General features: G+C 39.0%; 1 protein-coding gene across 1 annotated transcript; it reads right to left on the reverse strand.

The window, feature by feature from the left end:
* Positions 1 to 27,413, reverse strand: DNAAF10 (dynein axonemal assembly factor 10). The gene is made up of 8 exons (XM_027131869.1): positions 27,141 to 27,413; positions 16,470 to 16,570; positions 13,848 to 13,978; positions 11,571 to 11,672; positions 8,707 to 8,822; positions 7,862 to 7,996; positions 5,134 to 5,231; positions 1 to 956 (listed from the first exon to the last, which is right to left on the reverse strand). Exons 1-8 carry the CDS (start codon positions 27,321 to 27,323, stop codon positions 749 to 751), a joined length of 1,074 nt encoding a protein of 357 aa, XP_026987670.1. The 5' UTR covers positions 27,324 to 27,413; the 3' UTR covers positions 1 to 748.
* Positions 27,414 to 27,765: the final 352 nt, after the last annotated feature.

Below are 27,765 nucleotides of genomic sequence, written 5' to 3' on the forward strand. Positions count from 1 at the left end.
CAGATTTCAAAAACAAAATTTATTCACAAAATATATTAAAAAGTTTGACAAAAAACAAGGCTACAAAAGCCCCACAATCTTATACATCTCAAACAACATAACCACAATCAACAACCAGAAAGTCTCAGGAATTCAACTCCTGTTTTTTAAGTTAAAAAAAGAGGTCTCTGTCAATCATAGTATTTCATTTTATGAGTTAAATGGTCGAAAACAATGGCCTAAATCTTGGCTGACCATGTCATTTTGGTATTTTATAAAGTAATGTTCTTTACAGAGATTTACTGACACTGAAATGTCTCAAAGTGTATTTATTTATGAAGGTTAATTCACAATAGTCTTACCAAGGCAAACTATTTTAAACCAAATTAAGTCACTGCTACAAAACTGTAAACTCTAAAATGCAACACAAGTATTATTATAGAATATGGAACTTTGGGGATGCAAAATGAATTTAAAATAATTAAATATAGAAAACTTTCAACTTTTTACTAGAAATAGAGGGGAGAGGAACAGAGTTGGCGCTGGAGACTCTGGTGCCCCCATGTGCAACAGCAAACCACCATCCAGTCCGGTCACTGGACACACCATGTGGCCTTCACCCGGAGGGATGCTGGCCCAGAGGTTTGCATCTGGGTCCTTTTTTCATCAGTCAAATCCCACTTTGTTCAATGAGAATCAGAGGATCCCAGAACGTAGTCTAAATTCTCTGAGTGTTGCTTTGGAAGGTTTCAAGTCCAAAGTTTTCAGATCAAATTTTGTTGAGTTTTGTAACAATCAATACTCTTACCATTTGATCAAATGAACTACAGATGCACAGACCCCTCTTATCTGGACTCCAGTCCAAACTTGAAATGGGCTGGGTAGACAATGTAACATTCTGCAGAAGGCTGACCGAACCTGCAACTCCCATCTCTACACCCTCGGAATCTTTCTTTGACCGCTGAATTGGGTATTCACTGAAAACAAGATCAAAGTGGTAAAAGGAGATAAGTCTTAGCATTCGTCATTTTATTCTTATACATATACTCCAATAACTATTTTTATTTCTCACTTGACTACTGGAACTGATAAATACTTAAGGCATCTTTCTAATATTGAGTTGTATGGAAATAAGGAGACAATATTTCAACCTCAATCCCAACCCCCCAAAGTCTCATAAAGAAGCATTCGATCTACTAAAAACATTTAAACATCATTTCTGTTCAGCATGAGTAGGTATCTTTTCTTTCACTATGAAAGTTCTAGGTTGATCTAGCATTCTTTAATAAATTGACTTGGTGCTCTAGACATCATTGCCTCAAAAAAGAAAACAGTGATTCCTAGAACATTTGATTTTCTATCAGCTGAAAATATAAATTTATAAAATGATAAGGGCTGAAGGTTAACAGCTCATAACTATGACTTGGTCTAGATTTGAGAGAGGGAAAAATGGAACACCCCTCCCCCATGGAGGGATACAGGGGTATTCCTCCTCAGAAGGTCTTTTAAAGCCTGTTAGGTATCAACTATGATACTACCTTTATTTCAAAAGTGCTAATAAAGACCAAGACTTTAAAAGGCATGAAGCAACTCAGAAGCAGAACAGAAACAGAAGTAGTGATAAGCAGATAACATTCTATTCTTTCTTCCTCACAGACCCTACACCTTCTTTTGATTTTTTTTTTTTTTTTTTGGTGGTACGCGGGCCTCTCACTGTCGTGGCCTCTCCCGTTGCGGAGCACAGGCTCCGGACGCGCAGGCTCAGCGGCCATGGCTCACGGGCCCAGCCGCTCCGCGGCATGTGGGATCTTCCCGGACCGGGACACGAACCCGCGTCCCCTGCATCGGCAGGCGGACGCTCAACCACTGCGCCACCAGGGAAGCCCCTTTTGATTTTTTAAAAGGAATAAAACATTCAGATGGATAAACAGGTTACAGAACATTTTTCATGTCTCTTGGCAGAGGCTGCAGTTATTTAGTATTTAGAAGATAACATCAAGATTTTTTTTCTAATCCTCCATATCATCTATTAAAGTTTTAAGAGCTCACTGAAAACTAACTGGAAACTGGCAGAAGGGCTCCTGTACAACCAGGGCTGCAAGAGAGATACACAGGTAAGTGGGAAGGGAAGAAAAGCAATCAGGTCAGGACCTGTGCCCCTGGGAGGGGACTCAGGAAAAGGGAGAATACACAGGCGGACGCCCGCCCTGGGGAGTGACTGATGAGAGCTACAGATTGGGCGCCCCCAGTCCCCAGATCCTACGTTGGGGAGACCAGCCCCCTTGGCTGGCTGGAGGGCCGCTGGGACCAACAGGAAGGCTGTCAGAAGCCTAGGCTCTGTTCGTGAGGAGTGTCCACATGCTGGCTTGCCCCCAAGGCAGGGCGGAAAGGTCTGCCCTAGTGGCTGCTGGATTTCCCACAACTGCCTTGGCGTGTGCCCCAGCCCAAGACAAGCGAACACGCCAGCCCCACTGACTCCACAGCACAGCACGGCACAGGATCTGAGGCAGCTATGACCAGGGAAAAGACTCGATCTTGGAACTCAGAGGCGAGCGCCCCAGGGCGGAGGCCGGTGGGGCAGCAGTGCCTCTTGATGGCTCTTCACTCAAGCAGCACACCAGAAGCGGCCTGTACCTCTGATGGCGGCCGCTGCCCCACACAGCTCACCCCTCCCGACACAGGCCAAGAGTCTACACAGGCCCCTCCCGCCCTGCAGTGTGGCTCCACAACAGCGTGGGGCAGAGGGGGCTGGGGACAGTGCTCAGCTGTGAGGGACAAAGGGGACTTGCACCCGTGGATACATCTGAACAGAGCAAGGGAAAACAACTGTGGGCGCCTACACAGGCAGCGCATTAGAGACAGCTTGGACCTTGGTCCGTGGCCAACACAAGCCGAGAGCCCGCACGGGCCGCACCTGCTTCAGCACCTTCCCACTCCAGGGCAAGGGTGCCGGTGGAGGAAAAAACACACTTAAAGAGAATAAAGCTAGCTTGGGCCGACCCTCCTGGCTTCTGTTCCAGCAACTTGGGATCAGATCCCTACCCTGATAGGGGCAATAATGGCCACTGAACAGAGGGGACATCCCACCTCATACATGGCTCCAGCTCTAGCCCCTCCATCTCCAGCTACATCTCCGACCAGGGTGATAGCTGCCAGCACACCCCAAAGATGTAACTTGTGTCCACGTCAAATCCAGCTCTCTCACCAAAGAGCCTCCCATATGAGAACACCCCTTTAAGACTTAAATAAGTAACTATTTCAACTAAATTCATAGAGGCAGAGAAAGTTAAGCAAAATGAAAAGGCGGAGGAACTGCACTCAACTGAAAAGGCAAGAGAAAACCCCCGAAAAAATAAATAATGAAACAAATAATTTACCAGATAAAGAATTCAAAGCACTAGTAATAAAAATGTTAACTGAATTAGGGAAAAGAATAGATGTACACGTGAAAATTTTAACAAAGAACTAGAAAACATAAAAAGACCCAATCAGGGACTTCCCTGGTGGCACAGTGGTTAAGAATCCACTGGCCAATGCAGGGGACACGGGTTTGATCCCTGGTCCGGGAAGATCCCACATGCCGTGCAGCAACTAAGCCCGTGAGCCACAACTACTGAACCTGTGCTCTACAGCCCGTGCTCCACAACAAGAGAAGCCACCGCAATGAGAAGCCTGTGCGCAGCAACAAAGGCGCAATGCAGCAAAAAAAAAAAAAAAAAAAAAGACCCAATCAGAAATTAAGAACTCAATAGGTGAAAAAAAAAATACAAGAAGGAATGAATAGCAGTAAGTGATACAAAAGAACACATAAATGATCTGGAAAATAGGATAATGAAAATCACCCAATTAGAAGAGCAAAAAGAAAAACAAATCTTAAAAAATGAAAACAGGGACTTCCCTGGTGGCACAGTGGTTAAGAATCCGCTTGCCAATGCAGGGGACACGGGTTCAAGCCCTGGTCCGGGAAGATCCCACATGCCGCGGAGCAACTAAGCCCATGCGCCACAACTACTAAGCCTGTGCTCTAGAGCCCGTGAGCCACAACTACTGAAGCCCACATGCCTAGAGCCCATGCTCCGCAACAAGAGAAGCCACCGCAATGAGAAGCCCGTGCACCGCAACAAAGAGTAGCCCCCGCTCACCACAACTAGAGAAAGTCCACGTGCAGCAATGAAGACCCAATGCAGCCAAAAATAAACAAATAAAATAAATAAATTTATTTAAAATAAATGAAAACAGTTTAAGAGATCTCTGGGATAACATTAAGTATACAAACATTCTAAAGGCAGCAAGAGAAAAACAAAAAGCCATATACAAGGGAATCCCCATAAGGCTATCAGCTAATTTTTCTGCAGAAACTTTGCAGGTCAGAAGGGAGTGGCATGATATATTCAAAGTTCTGCAAGGGAAAATTCTGCAACCTAGGATACTCTACCCAGCAAGATTATCATTTAGAATAGAAGGAGAGATAAAAAAACTTCTCAGACAAGGAAAAACTAAAAGAGTTCAATACTAAATCTACCTTAAAAGAAATGTTAAAGGATCTTTTTTAAGTGGAAAAGAAGAAAGAATCTATAGGAAAGAGAAAAGCCCACTGGAAAAGGCAAATATATAGTAAGGGCTGACGCTCAAACGCAATGACAAGGCTTTTCCTGGAGACCAATCAGGGTCCTCATGCTCTGTGTCCATTCTATCATAGTGATGTTACCTGAACTTGGGCAAGTCAATTATCAGGAATCGAAAATAAGAATTTCAACCCTCTTCCTTTCTTCTAGAGGTACTGCTCTAATGGCTGAATTATAATATTTCACAAAAGCCTTTGGTCAAAGTTTTCCTATTTTTTAAAAAAACTAGCAAAAAGCATGATTTCAAATATATGAAAAGAATTGTTCATGAGCTACTCTAATATATGGAAGATGTCACTAAAATACATATTTGGTGTGTCAAAAGAATGTTAATATTTACAAAGTATAAAATAAGTATATGAGTAAAAAAAAGGCTTAGAGAGTAATGCTTATGTAATACCATGAAATTTAAAATCATATCAAAATGAACCAAGTCAAAGGAGGAAAAACAGACAAAAAGTTTAATCGAATCCTACTTTACACCCACAAGTAACTTAAAAAGGAGCACTGTGCACTGGGAGGAACTTACTACTTCCAGAGGTGCAGGCTGCCGGCGCCTCCCGCTGTCAGGAAGAGCTCTCTGTTCTGTGGTAGGTGTCGGACCTGCCACACAGTAGATTTATGAGCCTGAACAGAATGAGAGGCACACAAGTGGTTTATAAGTTTATATGATAAAGAAAGGCTATCCTACACAGAGAACAGATTTGTGGTTGCCAAGGGAGAAGAGGGGTGAGGGAGGGATGGATTGGGAGTTTGGGATTAGCAGATGCAAACTATTATATACAGGATGGTAAACAAGGTCCTACTGTATAGCGCAGGGAACTATATTCAATATCCTGTGATAAACCATAGTGGAAAAGAATGTGAAAAATAATGTATATATATGTTAACTGAATCACCTTGCTGTACAGCAGAAATTAACACAACATTGTAAATCAACTACACTTCAATAAAATAGAGGAAAAAAAAACCGTCCTAGAAGAGAAACCTGTAAAAAAAAAAAGATTTTTACCTCTATCACTTCAACAACAATTTCAACAGCTTCTATCACTTCAATTATAGTTACTATTATAAAAGTTAACTATTTTCTGGCACTTCTCTTTATAATGGCTACAGAGAGTTACAGGGGCTCATCAGGAATTAGGAAAAGAATCATTCCTCTTTACTGCTTTACAAAACAAAGTTCTGCTGGATTAAAAAAAAAGATTATCAGATTAAAAGTCATAACATTTAACCTTATAGTATCATACAAATTACACAAATAATTTAAATATCTCTAGCTCACTCTAAGGAGGAAAAAAGCCTCAAAATACAAAGAAATACTTCTTCCTAAAGGGAAAGAAAGGATAGATTGAACTTCTTTTTAATAGACTTTATTTTTTTAGAGCAGTTTTATGTTCACAGCAAAACTGAGTGGAAAGTACTGAGAGTTCCCATAAACAGAATGAATTTTAATGTAAAGCTCTCAGAGTCTTACCTTCAATTTACACTATTTGACTTGTCTAGTCTTCAAAATAAGTACCGGGAGGACTTATAGACAGTGTTTATGGTTATAATAAGCCCAGGCCTTTATCAGTCATATTAAACAAAAGGATAGAAATGGCAACTGGATGAAGGTTAACAGCTTGTAAATCAATCCTAATGATGCTACATTCACTGTGGAGAATTTAACAAGACAGGGAGAGGGAAAGAGAGAGAGGGAGGGAGGGAGGAAGGAACGACTTCTGCTTTACAGAAGCAATGAGACCAGCCAACTTGAGCTAAGCCACACATAAGACACTTTGCATTTTAGTTGATGATCAGTCTTGACATTTGATTTTAATAGTCTTTTAAGAGAATTACCATTAGCAGAGAAAAACACATATCTCAAAATGCACACTTTAAGTGTGTGAGAGTCCTCAAGTGATTAGGTTCAAGCTGTTAAACCTTAATTTGTTTTGTAGCTTAAACTTCTCTTTTTCTCCTGGAAGTTGATAAAAAGCAAAAAGAGGGGAAATGACTTGTTAAAATATACCAGTCATGTATTTGACAGATTTAGCAATTACTGGATTAACTAAACTTAACAAAAAATTTTGGAGACACACTATAATTTCCCGTTAATGAGAAATGTGTTGCACTCGTATTTGGAACAATTTAGTAAGTGCTTTATGTTGTGGACAGATACTTCTGAAATGACAAAGGCAAACAATATTATAGTGTATAGTTAGTTACCTTAAGAATATAGTTCATCAGGTAGTAACAGTAATTTACATGCAATAATAATTATTTTAATAATGAAATAAGACAAAATAGGAAGGTCTGGGAAGCACTACTGACTCCACAACATAGGGAAAGGGAGCAAGGGAGTGAATTTTTATTTCCTGAGCAACTTACATATTTTAATCTTATGGAAACTACAAATCTATAACTGATTTTTCTTTATTTTTATATTCAAGAAAGCTCAGAGTGACATTTCCAACCCATCTCTTGCAAATGACAGGATGTTTCAGCACGAATTTTATGCAATGCCCTTACTCCAGACATCAACTTCAGTTTTTTAAACCAGTGTTTTCCATTTGTGCAGCTTTCTTCATCAATTTTTCTAATGTTGTAATACCAAATGTTTCCCTCTAAGCTACCTAAAATACTATTGGGAACAAGGCAAAGTATGCATATATGTATGTATGAATAAAAAAATTTATATTTACATTGCTACTATGTACCAATCACAGTGATTTGCACTTTAAATAATCTCATTTAATATATCAAACTGGAATATAAAATGTGATGAAATGACATAATGTATATATGTTGATATACTTTGCAAAGTATATAATTAGTATTGAATATATACTGGCATATACCTAAAAGTATATAATTAGGTATTAATACAAATATATATTTATTAGGAAACACCAGGCTAGGTTTTGTTGACCAAATTCCTAAACCAGCTAGTTTTCTTGCGATTGCTCCTAAACTACAAAATAAGAGTCATTACCAACTGAGGCCTTTATTATAATCAAGAAGTCTAGCAGAGAGTGGCACAACACTGTAAATCAACTACACTTCAATAATAATAAAAAAAAAAGTCTAAAATTGACAAACTTTAGAAAAGTACTCTTTGCACAGAAAAGCTTGTCAAGATCCTACAATATATTAAAAATAGTTCCCTTCATACAAAAACCTGGAAGGAACTTGGTGACGCATTCTATTTATCAGTCTAAAACAAGCCATAGCGAATATTCCTCTTCATAGAAAGACATTTCCCTCGTATTTACCTTTTCTGAAACAGAAGCAAAACCTTTGGTTGGATGCTGTGTTCTCATGTCAAAAACATGAAACTTTCCTTCCAGAGACGTAGCTACTAACTTATTCATACTTATGTCTTTTCTGTCAAACTCCAAGCTACATACCTGAAAATAGAGAATGTTTATTAGTGATCATTCATTTAATAATGATTAATTCAAGAGGTTCTTTCAAACTAAGTAAAACAACTTTAACATTATCAGTTCATGTGAAAGCATTTTAAACAATCACTTTATCTTTGAATCCATATATCAAATACTTGTAACTATAAAAATTTCTTCTTGGTTAATAAGATCCACAAAATCATCTAGGGTACCCTGTTCTCGTGGGTACATTTGAAAAGCCATAATTTAGCTTTTAACTGTTATTATGTAATTATTTTATAAAGTTAAGTCAAGGCTGACTAGAGAAAACAGGAGGGAACCACATTCTTCACTAAAGATGTACAACCTGGGAACCAAAAACCTGAAAGTACTTGGGAGGCTATTACAAGTTCAAGCTTCCTGATGTTAGCAGAAGGCCTCTTACTAGGTCATTTTAATACCACACTGCATGGTCCACAGGAGTCCACAGATGGGCCACAGGCGTAGTGACTCACCTGGTACATCACACCACATCTGGGTGTGTGTTCACTTTCTGATGAGAGCATCCCTGATTTTTATCAGACCCTCCAAGGTTAAGCCCCAAAAGGTTAAAACCATACATGCACAGAGGGGTTTTACTGAAATGAGTTATTAGAGGAGCTTTCCTTTTGTAGTAGTTCAGGGTGGGTAAAAACACATTCAGAGAATCTGGAAAGAATCCAAATGTACGTTACCCCATTTTTTATATTTGCCTCCCACCGTAAAGACATATTTCTGAGATCAAACAGCTTGATATCTCCGTTGTCATAGCCAGCACACACTACACGTTCCTCTTGATTGTAAGCACTGCCTGGAAATCAAAACACAACATTTCAGATCTTCATAAATGCTCATATGAAGACTGCTAAAAAAAGACTTACGAAACTACACAGATAACTTGTATCAAATCAGGTGAAGAAATCACATTAGGTAGAATCTCATTTTATTAACCCTGACAGGACATCAAGATTATTAATTTGGTATCTAATATTGTTTACAAGAAAGAGCTCATTCATTGAGATTGTACACTCAAGGGATACATAAAAGTGTTTATTGGATTTCAAATTCTCTCTATTCTCTATTTGCAAAGACTAACAGTTCAAATGGTAGTAGGATTTGGTAGAATAAATACAGCTAGGCTTCCATTGCTTTCTTTGGCAGTAACTATATTTGAATGCCAATAGAAACTACTTTAAACTTATTTATATTTTGCAAAATGTTGTTCTGGTGTTATCTCGTCTTTGCAAGGAAACCTCAGATAAGCTGTGGTGCACTGTGATGTATTTTTAGTTGTATGGATGACTGCACCCAAAGTAAATCTATAATGTGCAGTGAAACACATCCTGCTCGGATCCAGGGATTTTTTTTTCCAGAGTACCTCTTGCTGAGGAAAATGTGTTAGGTGAGAGGGAAGCCCCTGTTAACTGTGCCAGGCTCTGTGGGCATCTTAACCCAATGCCTTTGTTCTCTGCTGCTTGCAACTCCCTTTTTCTTATAAACTCCAGCCCTGCATTTCCACTGTAGGCTCCACCGAGATGACACGACAGCATCTGAAACTCATGATGTCTAAAACTGACCTCACCATCTTCCTTTACAAACCATCATATCCTCTGTGGCACTTCTTCAATTAATAACATCATTCACCCTACATTCAGCCTCAAAATTCAGTCACCTCGGAAATAATCCTTCCCCTTGTTCCTCATCTCAAAAAACCTGCCAAATTTTATTTCTTTTGCCACAATATTATCTTCTGAATCGACCCGCTCTGCTCCCTTCTTATTGCATCTAACCTACGTGTTTCCTGGAATATTGCAAAGAGCTTCGGAACTCATATTCCCTCTGCCACTCACCTCTCTCCCCTACATGACACCAGTTCAGTTTTCCTAAAGCTCTGATCATATCTCATCCTTGCAAAAGCCTCCAAAGGTTTACCACTACCTCCAGACCATCGAAACACCTCTGGCCATGGCCCTGTGCCATCTTTAAGGCTATTCCTACCACCATTCCTTCTCTGTACTTTCCTCCCAATGCTTGCAATCCCCTCCCAATTTCAGTGGTTCAAATGCTACATATCCTTGGTCTGAGGTTAGTATGTTCTTCCTTTCCAGTTATCACTCCCTTGGGATTCCTTCTGCATTTATCCATGCTTCTGTGACCTTTTATCACTCCTACCTCATACTATAATTAATGTAGATAGCATGCCCTCTTTATTAAAGTTACAAGCTTCTTGAGGCAAGAATATGAGTCTGTTTCACCTTTGTATGACCACAGCTATGCACATACTTGGCATTTACAAAAACAAACAAACAAAAAATGGTCAAATCAATGGATAAGTGTTCTTTCTTTAAATTTAATGTCCTACATTTAAAATGGAACTTACGTCCCTTAGATCAATGATAAAAAGCCTTTAATGGACCCAAAGTTAATTACTTTTTAATTACTACATATATTTTTATATGATGATTCTAAACACTAACTCTGAAATTTCTGCACAAGTGTGCATGTCTTCAGTTTATATTATTGCTTGTAATATATATACACACAGAGTAATTTTAATATACACACACAATGAAATCTCCTCTCAATTTCAGTGGTAATTTATTTTTAAAATCGGAAATCTAAAACTTTCCTCTGATTAAATAACAATTCAATTTAAAAATAACATAAAAAGCTAAACAGTTCACATATATCATTTAATCTCACTTTTATGTCTGTTAACTACACTGGATTATATAAGAAAATAAAGGTTTAAAATGAAATATGGCCCATATCCTTTCTTCCTTTTTTTTTTTAAATCTTTGGCTGCACTGTGTGGCATGTAGGATCTTAGTTCATGGACCAGGGGATCAAACCTGTGCCCCCTGCACTGGGAGGGCAGAGTCTTAACCACGGGACCACCAGAGAAGTCCCGGCCCATATCCTTTAGTAGCAAAAATGATTGTAATTTTGGTGCTCAGTAAGAGATACAAGGGCAAACATCAATTAGTCCTACAAGATCAATATTCATTTTAAGTATATTACTAGAGGAACATGGCTAACAACTTTATAAGAAATAATTCTGTAATGGCATAACTATTTTCTAGAAAATAAACATACTCTGTACATAGCAAAATGTAGGATTTGTTAGGTTACCATTCGCATCTGAGGCTCTACTTAGTTTCACTAATGGCATTTGGTTCTAAACTAGGTCAATATTATCAAGTTAAACAGAAGTACACAATAATAGCAAACATTTTTGAGCACTTAATATCTAAGCACTTTACATGTACTAACTGAATCCTCACAACAACACTATTATTTGTTACTTCCATTTTATAAATGAAGCAAGCAAAAAGCAGAGAAGCTTGATAACCTGCCCCAGGACACACAACCAATAAACAGCACAGTGAGGATTCAAACCTAGGCCCCAGAGGCTGCCATTAAACACCATGTCTATTTGCCTCAATAAACTGTCAGATAATCCACAAAACAGACTATAAAGAGACTATTAGGACTTTCTTGAAGCACTGTCCTTTTTACCATCTGATACTTCAAATGCAAGGGTACTTTAGTAATTTACCAAATGCCACCGTCCAACAGTCTCTCTTGTTTTCTCCTTGTACAGGTTCCATATTAGCAACAGGGTCATCTTTTTGCCTTGGGTCCCACACCTTCACGGTTCCTGACATTAAAAAAAGTGAGTTGGCAAAATTCAACAGTGAATGATGATATTTCCTTCTGCATTCTCTTCATACGGCTTCCTATGTACATGAAGATATTATAGATGTTATAGTATCTGAAAAATATTCACATTTTTCTGACTTCCAATTGGGCAAGTTGCACTTAATATCAGAGATATAACCCACGTGTTACTGCCTGATTTGGTTTCCGATTACTAGATACACACAAAAGCCAACAACTGTTCCTAAGTCATCATCAACAAGGTATGATTGACAAGGCAAACACAAATGTTATGTAATTCAAATCATGTCTTACTTTCTTGGTTTAAGACTAAAACAAATGTAGTATTTATTTAGAATAAAGCCGGCGTCATTTTAATGCTGTTTCCTTACTCTTCATATAATCATTGCCATTTTTCTTATGCAGATGAATAAAGTAATTTTTACGTCTACGATTTCTTATTTGGAGTTTTAGAATACCATTTCATATACAATTAAGTTTAATTTCCCCGTGGCAATAAAGAAGAAAGAAGGAGTTAATAAAAGTAACAAATAATTCTTCTCAATTTAATTTCAACTCCCTCATTTTAATGCAAATTACACGATAACTAACTAGCTAGTGTCACTAACTTTGAGAAACACAAAGACATAATAAAGTGGCTAAAAGGCCTAAGTGAGAACAGGAAAAGGGTAAAAAAATTATTAAAAAAGGATACTAAATCCAGGAAAAGGGAAGATATTCCACTAGACTTATCAGGGATAAAATAAAGTTGGTCATTAAAAAGGCTGCTTCAAGGAGAAATAAATTTCCTACAAATGTGATGAGTTACATCATTCTACAGGGTTCATACAAATTGATAACATTTATATTAAGTCTGTAACAGTTAAATGAGAAAAGAACACAAACAGACAATTCACAAAGCAAAATTAACTAATAAACAAATATAGAAAGAAGTTAACACAAGTCGGAATGGAATACCATTTTATCTCTAAAATTAGGGGGGAAAAAAGGAAATCAATGCTGGTAGGGTAGACTGGAAATCTACCTCATCTACTGTAGCTGATAAGGTAAACAGGTACTTTGGAAAGTTTGACAATTTTTTTAAATCATAAAGTATGATTATTCCAAAAGAGCTATATACATGATAATCTTTTCTTCATTATTTTAAAGTCACTCTCCCAAAATAAACAAAAACTTAAAAGCAAATCGAATGCTCATTAACAGAGGCATGGCTAAGGACACTGTGACACATCCACAGGATGGAATATTATGAAGTCATTAAAATGATAATTATGAAAACCACATGGAAACAGCAATATTTACCTAAGGACAAAACATTAAATAAATAAGATACAAAATCGTATTTACACTGATAATACATGTAAAATTGTATCTATGACTGGAAAGGAAAACAAATCTAATAGTTATGCTGGTGTAGCAGACTGTTATTTTTCCTTCTATATTCCACACTGTTTCTATGATTGGAAAAAAAATACCTGATTTCTAAAACACAGCTGCTCTTGAGAAACTATTAGAAAATTAAATTCCACTTTTCTTTGGAAACAATTTCCTCATGGTCTTGAGCAGCCACTAAAAAACTAGCTGAACCAACTAAGGTACCAAATCACTTACATATCCCTTGTGAAGCAACAAAAATTCTGACTCTGTTACATTCAGAACAGCTCAGGACACCGAAAGACCTTCCCTTGTTCGTCACTGCAGGCGGGAAAAGCAGAGTTGGAGCTCTTGGAGCTTTCTACAATGCTCAGTGGAAAGACCACAGAACTGCAGTGTTCAAGCAGCTGTCAATATGACCATTTTCACAAGTACTAATTCTGCTTTGCAAAGAAAGAAAAAAGCTGCCACCCACAGTATATCATCAGCTGCCTCAAAAACCTGTAGAGACATTTTAAATCCTCAAGGTTCAGAGGAAACTATGGTTGTTAATAGTTGAACTAGCTCAAAACTAAAATAGTTAAGTGCTATGCCTCTAACTTGAAATACCCCCGAAGTCTGAAACAACTGAGGGCTATGCAATCAAACCTGCCTATCAAAAAAGTAGAATGTTAGGTTTAGGGGATCAAGGATTGAGGAAGATTTCCACATAGAATATACTGTTGCACAGAGACTTACCTAAAAATAAAAAAAGTAAAATACACAGCATATTCTGACTTACCGTCTCGGCTGCCGGTCACAATTTCAGGTGCCCCTTCCCCGATTCCGAGTCCACCTACACCATCTATAGTATTTATAATTTCTTTATGGCCCTGTACAGAATATACTGGGATCTCTGGAGCTTCCAAATTCCTAAACAACAGAACACAGCTTCTTACTTACACATGCCCCAAATGTTTAGTATACTACTCAAATTTAAGAATGCATGCCATATTGAGATTTCTGTTTAAAAATAAGGGTTTTGCAGTTAAGGTAATTTACACACTTACGTCCACATTTTCCTCTCCACTTTAGCTTCTGTCAAGGCCTCAATGAGAGTTGTCATCATTCAACTTGGAATTCTAAATCCTGAGCCCACTTTCCTCAGTGGTCCTCAAAGATGATCGATCTAGGACCTCTGCACATGAATTACCACGTATGCTTGTTAATAAATGCAGATTCACGGGCTCCTCCCCAGACACAACGAATAAGTATCTCTGGGATGGGGCCCCAAATCTGCTGACTTTCTGGTACACTGAGGTCTGATAATCACTGCTTTAAATACAGAGTAAATGCAAAGTGATTTAGAATATTTCCAAAGTAGTCTTGGTAGTTTGATCTTGGGATCTTTTGAGAGATTAAAATATGAGCAGTGTTTACTTTGTATACCTTTCTTCCTTAATAATATATTATTTTCTCACTGAGTTCCACACTGATTTTCAACTAGTTATGTTTTTCAGTTTATCATCATGCTGGTCACAATAAATATTATAGTCAAACTGGATGAAGTTTGTCTAATTCTAGGTTAGTTACGTGAAGGGAATGCAGGAAAGTACCCACTCCTATGTGTGTCTGAAGACTACACTACAGGGCTGGGTGAGCGGCTGAAGTAGGTTATGCTAATACACCCTTCTCTTGCCTCCCAGCCCTTGCCCCCCTCTTCTGCTTTTCTACTGGAGCCTCCTTCCACATTTCTTTTTAACAAGTCAGTTTTTAACAACTTATATTTCTTCTTTTTTAATGAACGTAGCTCTTCATGACACGTAATCCCAATTTATTACTGGGCCCAGATTTATCAGTAAAAGCTTGCAAATCAAAATTTGAGAAGTTCAACCTAGTTTAGAGATGATGTTTATCTTTGTGGCGTAATTGTGAAAGCATCAAGAGACTAACCAGGACTGAGGTTCTATTTAAAAGAACTGTTTTACTGTTTCCACAGACTTTGAAACATCACTTCTTTTAACATGAAATTATGACCCACCAATGAAAATAAAGCAGTAATACGTGCACTATACTAGGAAGCTCTATTAGGGAGATAGTCAACCGTTGTATTTGTTGCATATTCTTGTGTTGAAATATATTTATTTTAAAAAATAATACTCAGACTGGTCTCTCTCCCAAGTTCTTTGAAAGTTTATGACACAGTAGGTAAAAACTAATGCATTCTAATAAATGCTAACTTAATTATTAAGTAGTTAAAGCAAGGGGAATTAAAATAGCTTCATTCTATGTTATATTATGACTCTAAGACAGATAAATATATCAATGTAATTTAATTACAAATAGCAAATTCTAAGTTAGAATCAAGAAAGGTCACAATGGAAAACATAATGTAGGGAAGACAGTTCCTCTAGAACATTACTGTATACTTTACATGATTAAGAGATATTGCTGAAAAGTAATTACAGAGGAATTTCAATTCATTCAACTCTAATTTAAATATGAGGAAATAACTCTAGGTAAAACACGGAAATTAAAAGCACTTGGGGGATTTCCCTGGTTGCGCAGTGGTTGAGAATCCACCTGTCAATGCAGGGGACACGGGTTCGAGCCCTGGTCTGGGAAGATCCCACATGCCGCAGAGCAACTAAGCCCGAGTGCCGCAACTACTGAGCCTGCGCACCTAGAGCCAGTGCTCCACAACGAGAGAAGCCACCGCAATGAGAAGCCAACTTAATGAGAAGCCTGTGCACCGCAACGAAGAGCAGCCCCCCGTCTGCCTCAACTAGAGAAAGCCTGCGCACAGCAACAGACACCCAATGCAGCCAAAAATAAATACATTTATTAAAAAAAGAACATTATAAAAGCATTTGGCACAGTTGTGATTTTGCTCATTCGAAACAGGTTTATCTTGATTTACTCAACAGATGTGTTCCTAAAAACTTGTACTCAGCTAAAGCATTAAAAGAAAAAGTTTTAATGAATTGAGAGTTCTATGTTAAAAAATTAAAACATACAAAAATACAGTGTTTCATTCTGTAATGCCAAGTATCTTTTAAAAATGTAAATGATATCTAATGTTTTAGTGTTATACACGAGCATTTTTATATACTGTATCCTTCATGGTGGAGGGGAAGAGCCCTTTATTTACAAATATGGATCTTAAATGCTAGCACCAAACAGCATGTGTGGAAATAAATATTAAAAACATTATTTGAAATAGCTAAAGAAAAATAGGTTAGTATTTTAAAATGGATATTGAACATGAAATCTAAAAATATATATGAGGTAACTGTCATATTCTCATAAATAGTTAAAATTTAACAAAAAACATTTCAAAGTTAGAATTCTTTCAGAGGAAGAGTAACACAACTATCAAAAAAATTGCTTATCTCATGTCTTAACACTGATGAAATAATCTTACCATATATGAAGGTTTCCAGCAAAATCTCCAGTAGCTAAGTATCTCTGCTGTAAAGATGTGGCACCAAATGTTCCACATTTAATGGGTTTGGCCTTTTCAATCTTGATGTAAGGGAAAGAGAGAGGATACATTATTCATGTAAGCAGCTATCCATAATCCACGATATTTATGGCTCTATTATGGGAATTAAATAAGGCACACAATAAAAAAGGCAATTAAAACGTTTTCTGATTTAAAAAAATGATCATGCTTTTCCTTTAGTCATTTTTGTATAGTTTAAAAGTACAAGCAGACCTCAGAGATATTGCAAGTTCGGTTCCAGAACACCACAATGAAGCAAATGTTGCAATAAAGCAGGTCACATGACTTTTTAAGTTTCTCAGTGCATGTAAAAGTTATGTTTATTCTATACTGTAGCCGTGCAACAGCATTATGTCTAAAAAGACAATGTACATACCTTAAATAAAAAAGACTTTATTGCTAAAAAATGCTAACCACTTTCTTTGCTCATCCATTAAGAAGCAACTCCTTATCCATTAATGTTCTCTCATAAGATTGCAGCAATTCAGTCACATCTTCAGGCTCCATTTCTAATTCTAGTTCTCTTGCTATTTCCACCACAACTGCAATTACTTCCTCCACTGAAGTCCTGAACCCCTCAAGGTCATCCATGAGGGTTGGAATCAACTTCTTTCAAACAAACTCCTGTCCATGTTGAAATTCTGACCTCTTTCCATGAATCACTAACGTTCTTAATGGCATTTAGAATGGTGAATCCTTTCCAGAAGGTTTTCAATTTACTTTGTCCAGATCCATCAGAGGAATCATTAGCTATGGCAGCTATAGCCTTACGAAATGTATTTCTTAAATAATAAGACTTGAAAGTTGGAATTACTCCTTAATCCATGGGCTGCAAAATGGATGTTGTGCCAGCAGGCATGAAAATAATGTTAACCTCATGGGTACATCTCTATCAGAGCTCTTGGGTGACCAGGTGAATTGTCAATGAGCAGTAGTATTTTGAAAGGCATTTTTTTCCTGAGCAGTAGGTCTCAACAGTGGGCTTAAAATACTCAGTAAAATATGTTGTAAACAGATGTGCTGTTATCCAGGCTTTATTATCCCATTTATAAAGCACAGCCAGAATAGATTTAGCATAATTCTTAAAGGCACTACGATTTTCAGAATGGTCAATGAGCACTGGCTTAAAATTAGAGTCACCAGCTGTATTAGCCCCTAACAAGAAAGTCAGCTTGTCCTCTGAAGCCAGGCATTGCCTTCTTCTTTCTAGCTATGCAAGTCCTACTTGGCACCTTTTTCCAATAGAATGCTGCTTCATCTGCACTGAAAATCTGTTGTTTAGTGTGCCCTCCCTCATGAATTATCTCAGCTAGACCTTCTGGATAACTTGCTGTAGATTCTACATCAGCACTAGCTGCTTCATCTTGTACTTTTATGTTATGGAGACATTCGTGTGTTCACCGGAGAACTTTTAACTTCCTTCGAGGACTTTTCCTTTGCGTTCACAACTTGGCTAACTGTTTGGTGAAAGAGGCCCAGCTTTTGGCCTATATCGGCTTTCAACATGCCTTCCTCCCTGAGCTTAAACATTCTTAGTTTTTGATTTAAAGTGAGAGACCTATGACTCTTCCTTTCACCTGAACACTTAGAGGCGGTTGAGGGGCTAATTTCAATATTGTTGTGTCTCAGGGAATAAGGAGCCCAAGGAGAAGGAGAGGGAGAGGGACGGGGAAAGGCCAGTCAGTGGAGCAGTCAGAACACATACAACATTTACCAATTAAGTCTGCAGTCTTGTCGGGGTGTGATTCGTGGCACCCCAAAACAATTACAACAGTAACATCAAAGATCACTGATCACAGATCACCAGAACAAATATATTGTGAGAATTACCAAAATGTGACACAGACACGAAGTGAGCAAGTGCTATTGGAAAAATGGCGTCGATAGACTTGGTCAACACAGGGTTACCAAAACCCCGCAATTTGTAAAAAATGCAGTATCTGCGAATGCAATAAAGAGAAGTGCAATAAAAGGAGGTATGCCTGTATGTCCAAAGGATGAGTTTTGCCTTTCCTCTCACCTCGCTAATGAGACATTCAAATGCTGGCACCTCTAACACCTTCACTGGTTTGCAAATATGCAGATTTCAGCATTTAATGTGGTATTCTTCTTTAAGATCCTCAAAGAATAAGGACAAAATGAAGGTATTATTCTTTCCAAGTGACTAAAGAAACAAAAATGCTTATGCGTCTCTTATAGTTTTCCCTGAAAAACCCTATAAACTGAGAATGGTTATGTCCTCTGAGACCCCTTCAGCACACAGAGATTTGTATACCTGTGTGCACCAAAGGCACTGCTATCAGCATGGATTAGCCAATCTTTTGAGGTTTCTTTAATTTGAAAGGCTATTGGGAGTTCCCTGGCAGTCCAGGGGTTAGGACTCTGCGCTTTCACTGCCGAGGGCCCGGGTCCAAACCCTGGTGGAGGAAGTAAGATTCTACAAGCCACACAGTGCGACCAAAAAACAAAAACAAAACTATTGCTCCAAGTATTATATGTAACAGTTGACCCTTGAACAGCACAGGAGTTAATCCACATATAACTTATAGTCAGCCCTCTGTATCCGAGGTTCCTCTGCAACCGTGGATTCAACCAGCCTTGAACTGTGTAGTACTGTAGTATTTACTCTTAAAAAATACCTGAGTATAAGTGACCCGTGCAGTTCAAACCCATGCTGTACAAGGATCAACTGTAATCACATCAGTAAAACAACCACATGCAAACTCCACCTGCCCAAGTCACTGAATCAGTCAGTCTCTCTTGGAGTCTACCTGTCCGGCTGCCTTGGCCCCCGGAAACTCTAGGCAATATGGAATTGAGGGCTGCCCCACACCACACTCTAGATGTATAATAGCACCTTCCACTTACTGTCAGCCTCAACAGGGCAAAACAATTTCTCTTAGTTTCTTACAATCTTTTTTTTTAATTTTTAATTAATTTATTTTAATTTTTTTATTCCTAACATTCACAAGAGTAATACGTGTTCCCTATAGAAATTCAAACAAAACTGTGGAATCTAGAAAAATGGTACAGATGAACCGGTTTGCAAGGCAGAAATAGAGACACAGATGTAGAGAACAAACATATGGACACCAAGGGGGGAAAGCGAGCAGGGGGGAAATGGGAGATTGGGATTGACATATATACACTACTATGTATAAAATAGATAACTGATAAGAACCTGGTATATAAAATAAATAAATAAATAAAATTAAAAAAAAATTCAAACAAAACCAAAGACTGAAGGATGAAAAGTAAGTTTCCCTTCGACATGCCTCAGAAGTAATCCCCATTCTTCTAGACCCTTTTCTACACATTGACAACCACATATAGATTTGTTTTAATATGCAGAGGGTCATAATATATTGTTCGTTAACTTGATGTTTTTTCACTTAGCAGTATATCCGGATGAACTTTTTTCCCCTCCACAGAGTTCCCCAGTTTCTAGGGCACCTCCTCTTGTAACCCTTCAGTTGCTGAGCCCATCTTCAACCCCCCACCCCACCAGGGTGGGTCCGATTCACATACTTTGTGAAAATAATTTCCCCGCCACTTTCAATGTTTGGTTGGGCATTTCCACATAGGATATACATAGCAATTTTCAAAGAAGAAAATAAAATTCACGTAACACAAACTATAACTGAACTTTTCCTTCATGATTCAAAAGACATCAACATATGCTCCAGGGCTTTGGAAACTCCCACCTTGCTGAGCTTTATCACTGTTTGGGATCTGGATAAATTAGCAGTTACTATGTAGCCTGGTCTAAAATAAAGCATTCACAGCCTCCTTGGAATTGTCCAGTAAACTTTGATTAAATTGTGTTTAATCAGTCGCCTATAATAACACAGTTATAAAAGACCGTATTGATGAGAAGCACAAAACCACAGAATGTTATTTTTCTCCTTTTTAATATAGGTGGTCCAAGAGAGCATCAGTTATTCACTACACCAGAAAACTGATATTCATTTATTTCAGCTATTTTTCCAATTTTATGAAAAACCTATCTCACAATGGGGCAGCATGGAGATCAAAATCTTGTCAATTTAACAAAGCAGACAGTTTCCAACTCCAAATCACTTATGTTCTCCTCACCATCCCCTCCCCCAAATAAAAGTACCTGAAATAACATATTAATAGTGATATAGCGGACTTCCCTAGTGGCGCAGTGGTTAAGAATCTGCCTGCCAATGCAGGGGACACAGGTTTGATCCCTAGTCCGGGAAGATCCCACATGCCGCAGAGCAACTAAGCCTGTGCGCCACAACTACTGAGCCTGCGCTCTACAGCCCGTGAGCCACAACTACTGAGCCCACGTGCCACAACTACTGAAGCCCATTGCCTAGAGCCCGTGCTCCGCCACAAGAGAAGCAACCGCAATGAGAAGCCCACACACCGCAATAAAGAGTAGCCCCCGCTCACCGCAACTAGAGAAAGCCGGCACGTAACAATGAAGAGCCAACACAGCCAAAAATAATTTTTTTTAAAAAAGGAAAGCTTTGCTTAAAAAAAAAAAAAGTAGTGATATAGCTAATCATTCTTAATTAATTAATTAATCACTGTAGCTAATCACCTAATCACACTATTAGAACACACTTTTTTTTGGCTAAACTAATTCAGACTTCCAACTGAGGCCAACTGATAAAATAGCTACCCACCCCTTCCTCCCATTTGTCTCCCCCAGCACCAAGTCACTGATAATGGCTCCCATGATCTAAGGCAGAGGGTGAAGACAGGCCTCTCAGGCAAGAAACAGGTGGGCCCTGATGGACAGGAATATGCTTCCAGGGATTCGGGTATTAAGAGCTGCAGGAGGGCTTGCACCATACACTGATATAACTCTCTGGGAAAATTCTTCCCCAAGTAGCCCTGGGAAGACTGGTCACCCATTTTCTTCTCTTCCACCAGCTAGAGCATTCTGCTTCCTGTAATTCCACTGCTATCCCCGGGAGCCTCTGATCGGATCTCTATTCTTCTTAGGCCATGGAACAGATAAAAGCTGACCCCTACTTTTCAGTCCCTACAGTAAGCACACAGTTCTAAGAGTTTACTGCTGCTAATAAAAAATTGGGAAGCAAAAGCTTTCCTGTTATGGCTTTACCTAACTTTTGCCTTTAGGCCCTTTGGAATAGAGAAACCATGCAACTGGAACCACTGATCTTCCAGTACCAACATAAATTCTCTTTCTCTCTCTCTCTCTCTCTCACACACACACAGCTAATGGATATGTTTTACTCAAATTTAGGTTTTCTTCAGTAATTTTTTTAGCTTGTCTATTAGGAAATACTAGCTAATAAAAACCAATAAGAAAACCTGGAAATGAGGATTAAAAATTTTATGTATGGTTACTTCTTGTGATCTAAAGATCAGAGTATGTATAATATAGTCAGATTTTTCTACTGGGAAAACCCTTCCTTGTGCAGAGATGGAACTGATTATTGCAATATTTCATGGTGTTCTAAAAACAGCACCATAATGTCCAGATGTTCTGACACCTGAACACATCTGAGAATTCCTACCTTAGGAGAAACCAAACTGGGAACCATTCCATTACATGATGGGTCCTATACTAGTTTCACATTTGTCATCGCAGATTCTAAAAGTGGGTTTTATTGCAAATACAATGAATGAAATGAAACAACATGTATCTACATTTAGAGGCACAGACTCACAATAGTACAAAGGCCTGTGGTATATAAAATGTACAAAGCCCCTTGAAGTCTGACCTTGCCTGTCTCTTTGACCTCATTTCCTGTTTCTCCCCTTCCACACTCCAGCCACACCTGCGGCTTTTTGTTCTTCAGATTCACTGAAGTCATTTCTACCTCAGGGAATTTGCATTTACTGTTCCCACTGCCCCGACTGCTCTTCCCTCAGGTCATCATGTCCTCTCCCAACTCAGATTTCAGTTTAAATGTTACCACCTCTAAGAGGCCTTCCCTACCCTTCCAAATCTGAAGTGAAACCCCCAAATCACTATCACTTGCCCTCTTTAATCTTCATTTCACTTATCAACAAAATTCTTGTATTCATTCAATTACCTATCTCCTCCTTTTCTAGAATGAGTACCAGGGGAATGGGGCCGTGCCCAACTTGTTCAACATGTAGATGGTGCTCAACATTTGTTAAATGAAAGTATAAATGAACATGGATTAATCGCTCAGTCCTAGCGCTGGGGAGAGAGAAACCACTGCCAGAGGTCATGTTCCTATTTCTCCCACCATGTTTTCACCGGACAGACTGTACAGTTTCCGGTGTTGTTTATATGCAATAATGAAAATGGCATCCATACAGGGAACACTAATGTATCAGACACTATTCTGGATGCTCTTCTGTACTAGACCATCCTTTCTCTTTCTAACACATGCAACTGCAAACTATGTGTTTGAGACACCCCTTTCCAGATGAGGGACAGGCTTGGAGGACTAAGTGACTTGCCCAAGGTCCCCAGAGCCAAGTAGATTCCAAGCTCCTTCTACTAAACTACGTTGTCTCCAGGCCTGTATGTAAATCAATTAAATAAACATTTTCTTATGTAGTCCCCATTCTGTCAACCTGAGTCATCAGAAGTACCAAAGAAATGTTCCAATCCTGAACTAGACTGGTGAAGTAAATGAGGCCTGAATTAAACCTACTTTCAGATTTGTGTCCTTTGGTTTTACCTTCATTCATGTCTTTATTTTTTTTTACATCTTTATTGGAGTATAATTGCTTTACAATGGTGTGTTAGTTTCTGCTTTATAACAAAGTGAATCAGTTATACATATACATATGTTCCCATATCTCTTCCCTCTTGCGTCTCCCTCCCTCCCACCCTCCCTATCCCACCCCTCCAGGCGATCACAAAGCACCGAGCTGATCTCCCTGTGCTATGCGGCTGCTTCTCACTAGCTATCTACCTTACGTTTGGTAGTGTATACATGTCTTTATAAAATACAAATATATGGTATTCATGCTTCCCTGATTCATCCTTAAATCAAATCTCTTTTATCCTTGTATACTTATATCAAAGATTTATAGGTACTAGTGGTCTGTTCTGCAAGAATCAAATTAAACTCAAAATATAGAAAGCTACTGAAAAATAAACTCAAATGTATAAGCATCTTGTCATCTGCACTGCAGCGAGGGCTGCACTTTGCTCAGAAAGGCAGGTATGAGGTATGCTGAGGTATGCTGGCAAGTGGACTTAAAAAAGCAGAGGTGTTTGCTCTTTCCTTAGACATTCATGGAAATCATAATAGTAGCTAAATTAAGAGGACACTGGAATGAAGCTAATTTTTTTTATAGTTCATAAAAGGGCCCCCTCCCTGTCCCTGTTAAATCTTTTACCTTTGGAAAAGGAAAGATGCAAAGAATTCAGCAAACACTTAAAACTTTTCTTGTTGGAAAACTGGGTAAAAAAAATAAAGATCTATTTTGCGAAATTTGTCCCACAAAGAAAATTAGTATATATTAACTTTTGCCATATGATACTGAAAATGACCATCAGTGATGAGCATATTTGACCTAGCTGTTGGTTCTCTTTGCTCTAATAAGTTAACCTGACTAAGGAAGCCCAGGATCCATAATTCCCAGCAGAGCTATTTTTGTTCTGTCTGTGGGTGGGTCTAGTACAGCTTGTCAGTGTCTCCTCCGCCACATCCTGGCACCACTTAATTAACGTTAAAAGGTTTAGTCACCCAAATGTTAACAAGCAGTGAACTCTGCTGCACAGGGGCTAAAAAAGCAGAACTTTATTAGCCTATTACTAATTTTTAAAGTGTAACCAACCCCAACTGTGATTCCACTTTGCAGGGCCACCCCTAGTCCTTTGGGCCAATTAGAAAAACAGGTGCCCGCTATGGGCTGAGGGAAGTCTCACACACGCAAGGCTTGATGAGAGACAGAGATGGATTACAGCTCTCTCTTGAACCCTTGGCCAGACACCTGTGTGCACTCCAACAAACTGCTTAACCATATATGAAGGCCCTGCCTTCACTCCCTATCTATCTGCTTAGTAACAAGATAAGGAGGCACCAACAAATACCCATTTGCTTCCTTCATTTTATCTTGGACAAGGCTTGAATTCTACAAGGATATGATCAAGTATGGTTCCTAATATTTTAACAAATAATTCATCTAGCCCAATGATAGTCAACCCTAGTACTTATTAGAATCACCTGGTGGAAGTTTAAAAAATACCGATGTAAAAAAAAACAAAACAAAAAACCGATGTCCAGGACTCACTCTAGTCTAGAGGTGAGAGTCCCAGTGCATCAGAATTTCTAGGGGTGGGACCAAGGCACGAATATTTTAAAACACACAGACACACACACACACACACACACACACACACACACCACAATAGCAGCAATACACATTCGGGTGATCCTGATGCACAGTAAGAGTTGAGAATCACTGAGATTGTATTTAACCTATATTCTTTCCACTGCATCATCACAGCTAAATACAATGTAAGCTCTCAAATTTGTTTGTGCATTTGTTTTATCCTCTCTTTAGACAGTAGGTTCTTTAGGAGGAGGGACTCACCTTTCAAATATCTTTGGTTCTTCTTTAGCGTAGTACCTTGAAATGACAGGTTCTCAATGGACAGTTTATGGTAGAAAAAGAGAAGAGCCAAAGGATATAGGCAAAAATATAAAAAGTGGTTACTCCTAGTGTTGAGATGGGTGACATTACTTTTCTCCTTTTTCCTATCTATATTTTTGGTATATTCTATCATGAACACACATTACTTTCATTAAAAAGCAAAGTTATTAAAAAAAAAAACCTGCTAGAATCTTCCAGAATCTCTAGAATAGACAAAGAGCACTGTTTCTCTTTACATAACAAGTGTATTCCTGAAATGTACCCAAGTCATACAGCCTTATAAAAAGAAGTCAGCAGTCTATAGATACTCTCTGGTTAAGCTTTGACTGGTATTTGTTCCTAATAATTCACTTTTCTTTCTGCAATTCCAGTGTTTCCTATTTGTTCCAACTCCTGACCCCAAGTGATTAATGATCAATAAACCAATATTTAAATGTCCCAAGTTATATCTTTTTACAGACATAAATTTACTCATTCTTTTAACAAGTAATTTATTGTGCGGCTGCTTCTTATATAACACATTAAAGAAAGAACTACTGTCCTTACTCTCCGGGAGCTTACAATCTAATTAGAGATACATGGGATAGAATGATATATTTCTGGCACAGATAATAAGTACCATAGGAATGCAATGTAAAGAAAAGTTACTTTGTGTTGACTGGGGACTAAGTGATGAACAACATAAGGAAAGGTAGAAAAGAACAAGCCATGTTTAGGAGTAGAGTGCCTGGCTAGAGAAGACAAACTGAACAAGAAAAGTGGCATTCATAGAAATTTAAAGTGGGATGAGCCTTATGTACCTTCGAATGTAATCCTTCCTATTGCAAGTGTATTCATCCTTTACCTACCAGTTTAAGCCCTAAAAGCCGTAACTCCTCCAAGCAGATTCTCTCCATAGCTTTTGGTCCCTGGAGTTACAGACTTCCCTGCAGTCTATTAGGACTCTAAACATCTGAGTATGACTGATCTTTTTTTTTCAGGCAACCCAAATAAAGACATTTAAAAAACTGTAAACAGGTATAAAAGTGTTATTTAATATAGTTATTCTCCAATTCTTTCACTAGTAATCTTTTACAAAACTTGTAAACCTAATCGTGCCACACCCTGCTTAAAGCCCTTCAGTGATGTCCCATTTTTCTTACAAAAAAAGGCATAAATCTTTTAAATGACCTACAGCTCTGACAATGTCTGGTCCCTGCTTACTACTCTTTTTGTTTCTGAAGGAGATAAATGTGTCACCTATCGCTGAGCTGCTTCCTCTGGAGCTATCCTCTACTCCTAATTTGGCCTAGTTAGCTTCTACTCAACCCAAATCTGTTTTTTTGTTTTTGTTTTTGCTTACTCTCAAAGAACCGTGTTCCTTTAGGTTAGAGAATTCATCTCGGTTTGTGTTTTATGTATCATTGGTTTGATTCTTTAACTGATTCTCTCTCTCTCACTAGAAAATAAAGTCCATGATATCGGGGACGTTGTCATTTACATGCCTGGGAATACCAGGCAATCAGCTGATACTTGTTGAATGAATAATTGTTGTTAGATTGTCTCCTCCAATTACATAGCAGGCAGTCCAGTGCCTACTTTGGCTCTGCTTGTCTGAAAAAGCATTTTACTAACTTGTACCTATTAAGAGACTCTCGACAAACAACTGCGCACTGCCCAGAAGGGCCTCGAATTTAAACAGGAAGTCGTTATGTCACTTCCACGGGCCTCGCGCTAGACTGGGAGAGTGGCTCTGGGGTGGCTGGAGGAAGGGACCCGCGGCGCGCGGATGAACTAGCCCGACGAGAATTCAAGTCTCCAACCAAAGCGTTTTGCCTCTGAAGTATTCCTCAATCTCGGTCAGCTTAGCTTCTCCCGCGCAGCTCGAGCGGAGCTCTGGGGGGACGCTAAGCAAACGCTTTGGCCAAAAGGAATACAGACCCCCCGACCCCCAAGATCCGCACTCTCCCCCCAACGGCAGTCCCAGATCTTGGAACTGGGCAGTCTCGAGCCGGCACCTACCTCCCGAAGCAGCTTTAGGTCCCCCTGCTGGATCTCATACAGCTGAATGACGCCGGTGCCGCGTGCGAAGTTGCCCATGGTCACAAATTTGGCGCTGCAGGGCACCCACTTACAGTCAAACACCGTGTAATTGAGGCCCTTCTGGATATGGGTGATGATCTGAGGCTTCTCGAAGGCCGACATGGTCCAGCCGATTGATTTCGCCTCCGCCAACAGGCACACTGCCGACAAATCCTGACAAAACACTAACCTGGAAACCAGACTCCAAACGTCAAGAATAGTTTGTCCCTCCCGCTTGCCGTACGCGCCCGCAGACGCCCTAGCAAGTTGGTTTTAGGTGTCTCAGATAATGCCGGATGCTCTACTGAAGGCACAGAAGATTTTTCTTCACCAACAACACAGACTTGTTTATGCCTTTACCTTTTACCTTTAGTACATATACAGGTTAGAGATTACAAAAATTTTGGCTGCGAGCGGCGGGGCAGAGGGCGACCATAAGAATCAGTCATATTTTAGGACAGCCCTTCCCCCTGCCCAACAAACACACACAAACTCCTGCTCCAGGTCCCCTGCCTGGGACTTCTTAGGAAAGGGGGCGGAGCCCTAGGGCTGGTTGGCGAAGGCT

Source organism: Aethalodelphis obliquidens, unplaced genomic scaffold, assembly GCF_003676395.1.
Source record: "Aethalodelphis obliquidens isolate GAN/ISIS:26980383/991018 unplaced genomic scaffold, ASM367639v1 scaffold40, whole genome shotgun sequence".
Lineage (NCBI taxonomy): Eukaryota > Metazoa > Chordata > Mammalia > Artiodactyla > Delphinidae > Aethalodelphis > Aethalodelphis obliquidens.